The 10,328-nt window shown below is 43.7% G+C and overlaps 1 protein-coding gene across 1 annotated transcript in view; it reads right to left on the bottom strand.

Moving 5' to 3' along the window:
• Window positions 1–1,330: 1,330 nt before the first annotated feature.
• LOC126293441 (platelet glycoprotein V-like) overlaps window positions 1,331–10,328 on the bottom strand; it is a 28,649-nt gene continuing 19,651 nt past the window's right edge. The window contains exon 4 of the mRNA XM_049986674.1: window positions 1,331–2,233. Within this exon, the coding sequence (XP_049842631.1) occupies window positions 2,005–2,233 (229 nt within the window). The 3' untranslated portion in view covers window positions 1,331–2,004. The remainder of the gene's footprint in view (window positions 2,234–10,328) is intronic.

The following is a 10,328-nucleotide window of genomic DNA, read 5'->3' as shown; positions in this document are numbered from 1 at the left end:
ACTGTAGCATTTGAAATACTTTATTTTAATTATGAAACCATATTTAAAGTGCAGTGTGATGGCTTCATCTGACACAAAATTCTGTGAGTAACACAAAACCTGATGGACTCAATGTTCTGTTCTGAGAAGGACTCTAACAGTCGTTTACGTTTCATGAATGAGTGAAGAACAATTGTAATTCCAATTTACATGCGCGCCTCCACGTCTTTCACCTTTGAAGAGCACTGTGCAGTTTCTGAACCTATGGCCTGCACACCATCATAAGCTGGAGGTAAAGTTACCGATGGATTATTATATCTCGCTACACACATCAGTGTGGATGTTGCATTTCTTCACAGGAGGATGGAGCATTGTATCCTCCTGTGAGCAAAGGTCAGCAATGTAAATTTGTGTTGTGTTTCAAGAAACAAATATCATATCTGCCGAGAGTTTTAATTATGGGAAAAAGCAGAGTGAGAGTAGGCATTTGAACCTTCCATTACAGTAATTATGTGTAATTAATTCTCCACTCTCAGCCCTCTGCAGTAGAGTTAATGTATAAATAAAAATATGTCAGAAATTATTTTGTGCCCGAAAATATTAGAAAAGAGAGTTAAATACGTTGTGCAAGACGATACAACATCAGTATCTGCGTAATCATATTTTGACATTGGTTATACAGAATGTGAAAGGTAATTATTGTATGATTATAAGGTAGCGGAACAAACACTGGTAGCAGTTACTTCTGTAAAATATCGGGAGGTACGCCTGCGGAACGATTTGAGTGGAATGATCATATAAAATTAATTGTTGGTAAGAAAGGTGCCTGGTTGAGATTCATTGGGAGAGTCCTTAGAAAATGTAGTCCATCAGCAAAGCAGGTGGCTTACAAAACACTAGATCAACCTAGAGTATTGCTCATCAGTGTGGGATCTATGCCAGGTCGGGTTGACAGAGGAGGTAGAGAAGATCCAAAGAAGAGCGGCGCGTTTCGGCACAGGGTTATTTGTTAAGCGTGATAGCGTTACGGAGATGTTTAGCAAACTGGAGTGGCAGACTCTGCAAGAGAGGCGCTCTGCATCGCGGTGTAGCTTGCTGTCCAGATTTCGAGAGGGTGCGTTTCTGGATGAGGTATCGAATATATTGCTTCCCCCTACTTATACCTCCTGAGGAGATCACGATGTAAAATTAGAGAGATTCGAGCGCGCTCGGAGGCTTTCAGACAGTCGTTCTTCCCGCGAACCATACGCGACTGGAACAGGAAAGGAACGTAATGACAGTGGCACGTAAAGTGCTCTCGGCCACACACCGCTGGGTGGCTTGCGTAGTATAAATGTAGATGTAGATGTAGAAATCAAAATGACATTACTAAAAGTAATATATTTGCTGATAATGGCAACAGACATAATTTACTACAGTACAATCTTAGGTTTCTCGCTGCATGAACTCACAGTGAGTTTGGAGGAAGTATTACCTCATTCCATTTACTGGAAAAGACATTGGCACTTCACCAACAGATGTAAGGAGACTATGTTATTTGCAAACCGTCACTGACTGATTGCAGACCAACGTAGTGGGATATATCAAATCGTCTTATTGCACTGGCATGCCATGAAAACCTTTATGTGCACACCCAATTTATGACATGCCAACACAAAATTCTTGCAATTATATTCTGCTATTGGCACACTGACATACTTATATAGATGAAAGATCAAGACTGAAACTCTGTAGTAATTTCTCTGCTATCCAAATTTTCTATACCTTGTCACAAAAATACACCTAGGGAAACCTGAAGAAATTGTGTTTGGTGAGCAAATCCTCTGCATGCAGTATTCAGTAGGTGTGGGAAGTTTGCCAACAGCATTTCGTAATATATACTATATACTTGTAAAAAGTGTAGCTTCCTCCTTGTCTAGATGACATGCGACCTGCTGGTGGTCACTACCTTGGATGTTATCCCGTGGTCATATTGACTTGACTGGACAGTGTAGCTTCCTCTTGCGAGACATCTTCCCCTACACCCTATAGGACACGGTCCTCGAGGCAGTGAGCAGGAACCACCTGGTGTATGTCCCTGCCAGCTTGTGGCCCGGGCCCTGAGCAGCGTGGCACGACATCACCGATGTCGACGTTTCGTGATGCTACCCAGGCAGACATCATGGTGACGTCACAGCTGCTGCAGTTCCACGGGTTTCGTCCCAACAGCAGACGGTTCAGTGATGGTGTGCCGGAAAACAGCTCAACTGGGAGGCTGTGGATGAGATACAAACCTTGTAGATTCCACTAGTATTCGACAAGTTCATAACTTGCTCGTTGCCTCATACTCTATATTGTGGTTTCAGATCGACAGGAAGGTCTTGAGAGTCAGTATCAAGTCTCTCTCGGGTGGGCCACGTATATACCTAATAAACTCATAGTTAACAACATCAAAATTGTCTACGAATTAGCAGGATAACTGCTTTAGAACTGATGGCGGGGATTAAGCTTCTTAACATGACCTACACAAGAAATTGTTGGGGGACTTATCCTCAATTACGAACGTTCACTCCAGCAAATAAGTTGCAGATACTGATTCTTCCCAGGTACAAGATGTGCAAATCTCAGTTTTTGCCACCTCAAATGTGCTGAATAGTTTTTAAGTCAGCCTGCCTTGGGTTAATCATGATTTTGCCTGTAGCGTTTTCTTAATCCATGCTGATAAAACTCAGGAGTGTGCATTTTGTATTTTCATTTCAATAGGACTACTTTACTGAAACGAAAATGTACAGAACTAATTCACTCATAGCCAAATAATTAGCAGACTTCAACAATGCAGTAAGGTCACTTTTCATGGAATGATAATGGGTGTGACAATTCATGTTATGAGTTCCTCCAGACACTGAAATTGTCAGGCAGCCATGCTTGATCCTGACTCTTCACTGCAACAGATAAATTGGTTCAAGGGGCGCCAACCTCATTCGTTTGTCATTTTATATTTTTTATTTTATTTTGTTTTATGTCTTTGTTTTGTTTTTGGTAAGTCGTCAGTCTTTCGACTGATCTCCCTGTCTCACAACGAAGGCTTTCACGACCGGATGGTACTGTTGTTGGTAATTCTTCCGGGCTATATGGCCGTGGTCCATGGAATACTTATAATCCTAACGTCTTTTCCAATACTACGTTGGACATTTTCAGAGGCATGGCTGGTCCTGTTGAGTCCTGGAGACTCGGACGAAACGTTAGGATTAGAAGTACTCCATGGACCACGGCCATATAACCCGGAAGAATTATCAACAACTTTCCCTGTCTGTTGCTTGTCTTTTCATTTCCCAGGGAGTTGGACAGTTTTGTGGGAGTTCGGCGGATCCAGTCTGTTAGCTGCCCCATCACAGGCTGACCAGTTATCTAATTCCCCCGCCCCCCACAACCCCATCAAAGTAGGTCTGCCCTGACACATCAGCCTTTGTGTGGAACATTTTATAGCAGTGGCGTTTAGGGTCCAGGTTTTTAAGCTCCATTGCAATACCACTACCTGCTAGTCCCACCTGTTGCCTACCACTCCACGCTCTGCCCTTTTCCTTTCCATTTTGACATGGTGAAAGCTGCTACAGGACTGGGTAACGATAGGGTGTGCCCACACACAGATATGTCAGCAATGCTGCAAGCAGAGGGAGGGGACGAGGGAGCGTTTGACCGGCTAGCCGGCTTGTGAATCATCATCATCATCATCATTTAAGACTGATTATTCCTTTCAGCGTTTAGTCTAGAGCAAAACCCCCTTATAAAATTCCTCCATGATCCCCTATTCAGTGCTAACAATGGTGCCTCTTCTGATGTTAAACCTATTACTTCAAAATCATTCTTAACCGAATCCAGGTACCTTCTCCTTGGTCTGCCCCGACTCCTCCTACCCTCTACTGCTGAAGCCATGAGTCTTTTGGGTAACCTTGCTTCTCCAATGCGTGTAACATGACCCCACCATCTAAGCCTGTTCGCCCTGACTGCTACATCTATAGAGTTCATTTCCAGTCCTTCTTTGATTTCCTAATTGTGGACACCCTCCTGCCATTGTTCCCATCTAATAGTTCCTGCTAGCTACTTTCACATCCATAACCTCAACCTAGTTCATAAGGTAACCTGAATCCACCCAGCTTTCTCTCCTGTACAACAAAGTTGGTCGAAAATTTGAACGGTGCACATATAACTTAGTCTTGGTACTGACTTCCTTCTTGCAGAAGAGAGTAGATCGTAGCTGAGCGCTCACTGCATTAGCTTTGCTACACCCCTCTTCCAGTTCTTTCACTATGTTGCCATCCTGTGAGAATATGCATCCTAAGTACTTGAAACCGTCCGCCTGTTCTAACTTTGTTCCTCCTATTTGGCACTCAATCCGTTTATATCTCTTTCCCACTGACATCACGTTCGTTTTGGAGATCCTAATCTTCATACCATAGTCCTTGAATTTCTGATCTAGCTCTGAAATATTACTTTGCGAACTTTCAATCGACTCTGCCATCACAACTAAGTCATCCGCATATGCGAGACTGCTTATTTTGTGTTCACATATCTTAATCTCACCCAGCCAGTCTATTGTATTCAACATATGATCCATAAATAATATGAACAACAGTGGAAAGAGGTTACAGCCTTGTCTTACCCTGAAACTACTCTGAACCATGAACTCAATTTACCGTCAACTCTAATTGCTGCGTGGTTGTCTATGTAAAGACCTTTAATTGCTTGCAAAAGTTTGCCTCCTATTCCATAATCTCGTAGAACAGACAATAACTTTCTCCTAGGAACCCGCTCATATGCCTTTTCTAGATCTATAAAGCATAGATACAGTTCCCTGTTCCACTCATAACACTTCTCCATTATTTGCCGTAAGCTAAAGACCTGGTCCTGAAAACCTCTAAGAGGCCTAAACCCACACTGATTTTCATCCAATTTGTCCTCAACTAATACTCGCACTTTCCTTTCAACAATACCTGAGAAGATTTTACCCACAACGCTGATTAAAGAGATACCTCTGTAGTTGTTACAATCTTTTCTGTTTCCATTTTTAAAGATTGGTGTGGTTACTGCTTTCGTCCAGTCTGATGGAACCTGTCCCGACTCCCACGCCATTTCAGTTATTCTGTGTAGCCATTTAAGACCTGACATTCCACTGTATTTGATGAGTTCCGACTTAATTTCATCCACCCCAGCGCTTTGTTGCACCTCACTCTATTGACCATTTTCTCCACTTCATCAAATGTGATCCTATTTCCGTCATCATTCCTATCCTATTGTACATCGAAATATGAAACATTACTGATCGTATTGTCACCTACATTGAGCAACTCTTCAAAATATTCCCTCTATCTATCCATGGCTTCAACAGGATTCACCAGCAGTTTTCCTGACCTGTCTAAAATACTTGTCATTTCCTTCTTACTACCCTTTCGAAGACTGCTAATTACACTCCAGAATTTTTTTCCAGCAGCTTGACCCAAAGTCTCCAACCTGTTTCCAAAGTCTTCCCAAGATTTCTTCTTGGATGCTGCAGTTATCTGTTTGGATTTGTTTCTTTCTTCAACATAGCTTTCTCTGTCTTCCTGAGATCTAGTACGTAGCCGTTTTCGATACGCCTTCTTTTTCCTTTTACAGACTGCCTTGACTGTGTCATTCCACCAAGCTGTTTGCTTCATCCTACCTTTACACAGTAATGTTCCAAGACATTCTTTAGCCACTTCTAGTACTGCGTCGCTGTACCTTGTCGATTCCTTTTCCAATGACTGTAATTGACTACATTCAACTAACCGGTACCTTTCTGAGATCACCGTTATGTACTTGCGCCTGATTTCCTTATCCTGAAGTTTCTCCACTCTTATCCTCCTACATATCGACCTGACCTCCTGCACCTTCGGCCTCACAATACCAATTTCACTGCAGATTAAATAGTGATCAGTGACATCAAAGAATGCCCTGAATACACATGTGTCCCTCACAGCCTTCCTGATCTGGTTCCCCTGCCTTACCAAGTATACCGGTGAATGTTCTTATGTTTAAAAGGACTTTATGATTACTAAGCCCGTACTGGCACAGATATCCAAGATTTGTTTCCTGTTCCTGTTGGCCTCCACGTTTGTTGTTGTGGTCTTCAGTCCTGAGACTGGTTCGATGCAGCTCTCCATGCTACTCTATCCTGTGCAAGCTTCTTCATCTCCCAGTACCTACTGCAACCTACATCCTTCTGAATCTGCTTTGTGTATTCATCTCTTGGTCTTCCTCTAAGATTTTTACCCTCCACGCTGCCCTCCAATACTAAATTGGTGATCCCTTGATGCCTCAGAACATGTCCTACCAAGCGATCTCTTCTTCTAGTCAAGTTGTGCCACAAACTTCAAAAATGGTTCAACTGGCTCTGAGCACTATGGGACTCAACTGCTGTGGTCATTAGTCCCCTAGAACTTAGAACTACTTAAACCTAACTAACCTAAGGACATCACACACATCCATGCCCGAGGCAGGATTCGAACCTGCGACCGTAGCAGTCGCACGGTTCCGGACTGCGCGCCTAGAACCGCGAGACCACCGCGGCCGGCCCACAAACTTCTCTTCTCCCCAATCCTATTCAGTACTTCCTCATTAGTTATTTGATGCACCCATCTAATCTTCAGCATTCTTCTGTAGCACCACATTTCAAAAGCTTCTATTCTCTTCTTGTACAAACTATTTATCGTCCATGTTTCACTTCCATACATGGCTACACTCCATACAAATACTTTCAGAAATGACTTCCTGACACTTAAATCTATACTCGATGTTAACAAATTTCTCTTCTTCAGAAACGCCTTCCTTGCCATATCATCTCCAAATTTAACCATAACCTTTTCATACCCTTCTGTTCGATTTCAAATCCTGGCATTAAAATCACTCTAGAGCAGACCACTGTCATTGTCCTTTGCTGTAACAACTACATCACAGAGTGCGTCATAAAAACTATCCATTTTGTCTTGATCTGTCGTGTCACAATACGAATATACTGACACAATCCTAATTTTCTTGCTAGACACTGTCAAATGTATCCACATCAGTCGTTCGTTTACATACCTTATTGCAACTGCACTGTGTTCCATTTCTTTCCTGATGTAAAGCCCTACACCCCATTCTGCTATTCCTGCTTTGACTCCTGAAAGGTAGACCTTGTATTATCCCACTTCCTCTTCTTTCTCACCCCTTACCCGAAGTTCACTAACAGCTAAAATGTCCAGCCCCATCTTACTTGCAGCCTCTGCCAGCTCTACCCTCTTCCCTGAGTAGTCCCCATTGATATTAATAGCTCCTCATCTCGTTACTATTCATTTGCCGAGTCGTATCTTAGGAGTCCCTGGTTTGTCAGTCAGATGTGGGACTCAGTCACCTCCAAAGGTCAGAGGCATTTTGCTCTGATTGTTGCCAGCATCATATTTAAAGTACCAGGGAAGCAGGTTGCTAGCCTTACTTGCCGCAGGTCCCATTGAGTTTTACCCCTAACGGTTGAGGGACTAACCGGTGGATTTGGTAGTCTTTGCCGTCTGAGCACAAAGGTGACCACGACTCAGAATATGTCCGAGATGCCTAGCCTTATTCCTAAGTAACTGGTATCCCGACTGTCAGGACCACTTACTTGGCCACTCATACGTTGCCCGTGGTTCATTAACTAGGACATGACAACAGAAACCCACACCATAAATCACCGGCTTGTGAATGGGTGGCTTTATCTGCAGCTGACTCTTGGCCTCACTGTAGAGAGAGGATGTACCGCCATTGCAGCCTAATAATTTTGCCTTTTCTGTATGGGCATCTAAGGGGAGGATGTTGTGGCGTCTTTCTACCAGAGTGCGAACGTCAGTTGCACTCGCTCCAGAAGTTCGCTGTATCCAATCTAAAGAGTCGCCCCCGCCACCCTGCTTGGGGCAAAGCAATATAGGAGACACTGCTTCAGGCCATTACAAAACCCCTGTATGTTAACGTGAGTTTTGTACACCCAAAGTAGGAATTTTCAGCTGCTTTCCCCTGTGTTTTAGTGAAATAAGCTGTATTCTTGTTCATCCTATTGGCAACAGCACAGAGTCGACTCTTTCATGTAGAGGTTCTTAAACCTCAGAGGCTGAGGACGCAGGACGAAAATTCGAGGCTATTCATCTCGTTGCTCCTGCCTGGTGTTGATGGTCACATGATTTTCTGATAAAGGGGAAATGCAGTAGCCTCACCCATATTCTGAACACTACTGAAGTTACTTCTTGTGGGAAGCAGCTTGAGATGCCAGTTTGATAATTGTTTGCGTTTTGGTCTTATTAACTTTGAAATCGTGAGCTACCCAAATAAGAAAAACTTGAGTTTTTTCCACGCATTCTTCCATATACCCTGACTCCTCCACATTGTATTAGATTAATATAGTATACATTCGATCAATCTTTTAGAGAACATTTCCCTGTGTCAACTTATTGTGGTTTGTCTCTTTCATATAGAGAAAACCAAAATCTGCTAGACTTGACTGAGATTTCGAGATGGCATGACTGTTAAACAACTATTCCAGGCAAGAACGAGATTTTAACTCTGCAGCGGAGTGTGTGCTGATATGAAACTTCCTGACAGATTAAAATTGTGTGTTGGATCGAGGCTCGAAGTCGGGACCTTTGCCTTTCTTGGGCAAGTGCTCTACAGACGAAGCTACCCAAGCACGACTCACGACCCTTCCTCACAATTTCACTTCTGACTGTACCTCGTCTCCTACTGTGTAGCAGCAAGGACGGGTTGTGAGTCGTCCTTGGGTAACTCAGTTGGTAGAGCATTTGCTTACGAAAGGCAAAGGTCTCGATTTCGAGCCTCGGTCCAGCACGCAGTTTTAATCTGCCAGGAAGTTTCAACCAATCCATAACTAGGGGACCCACAAATAACAGATATTACCTGTTGTATGCCTCATTTTTTGCTCTCAGTGTGAGATGATTCCATTGTGCACACACTGACCAAATCAAACGAGCATTAACTCTTTTTCCAGAGACGATAATCACAACTACAGTCACTCGTATGATCACAATTTTTATTTTACTGACTACTGGGAGTTGTTTAGATTCCCCCTTGAACTATAACTTCGTTTTGTGTTGCTCATCATACACTGAAGTGCCAAAGAAACTAGTATACGCATGCATATTCAGAGATATGTAAACAGGCAGAACGCGTTGCTGCGGTCGGAAACGCCTATATAACTCAACGAGTGTCTGACGCAGACGTGAGATCGGTTACTGATGCTACAATGACAGGTTATCAAAATTTAAGTGAGTTTGAAGGTGCTGCTATAGTCGGCGCATAGTATCTCCGAGGTAGCGATGAAGTGAGGATTTTCCCGTACTACCATTTCACGAGTGTAACGTGAATATCAGGATTCCGGTAAACCATCAAATTTCTGACTTCGCTGCAGCCGGAAAAACATCCGGCAAGAACGGGACCAACGACGACTGAAGAGAATCGTTCAACGTGACAGAAGTGCAACCCTTTCTCAAATTGCTCCAGATTTCAATGTTGGGCCATCAACAGGAGTCAGGGTGCAAACAATTCAACCAAACATCATCTACGTGGGCTTTTGTAAGTGGAGGCCCACTCGTGTACTCTTGATGATTACACGATACGAAGCTTTATGCCTCGTCTAGGCTCATCAACACCGACATTGATGACTGGTAACAAGTTGCCTGGTCGAACGAGTCTCTTTTCAAAATGCACCGAGCGCATGGACGTGTACGGGTATGGAGACAACCTCATGAATCCATGGACCCTGTATGTCCGCAGGCGGCTGTTCAAGCTGGTGGACGCTCTTTGATGCAGTGGGACGTGTCCACTTGAAGTGATATGGGACCCCTGATACGTCTAGATACGACTCTGACGAGTGACACGTACGTAAGCGTCCTGTCTGGTCACCTGCGTCCATTTGTCTATTGTGCATTCCGACGGACTTGGGCAATTCCATCAGGACAATGCGACACCCCTCACGTCCACAGTTGCTACAGAGTGGCTCCTGGAACACTATTATGAGTTTAAACGCTTCTGCTGGCCACCAAACTCCCGAGACCAGAACATTATTGAGCATATCTGGGATGGCTTCCAACAAGCTGCTCAGAAGAACTCTCCATACCCTCTTAATCTTACGGATTTATGGACAGCCCAAGAGGATTCATGGTATTAGATCTCTCCAGCACTACTGTCGAGTCTAGGCCACGTGGTGTTGCGGCACTTCTGCGTCCTCGTGGGGCACCTACATGATATTTGGTAGGTGTGCCAGTTTCTTTGGCTCTTCAATGTATTGGGGCTACATATTTTGGCAAACGACCTTGTGCATTTGACTTAAT

Source organism: Schistocerca gregaria, chromosome 10 (genome assembly GCF_023897955.1).
Source record: "Schistocerca gregaria isolate iqSchGreg1 chromosome 10, iqSchGreg1.2, whole genome shotgun sequence".
In the NCBI taxonomy this organism is placed as follows: Eukaryota; Metazoa; Arthropoda; class Insecta; order Orthoptera; family Acrididae; genus Schistocerca; species Schistocerca gregaria.
This window is presented reverse-complemented; position numbering and strand designations above follow the sequence as displayed.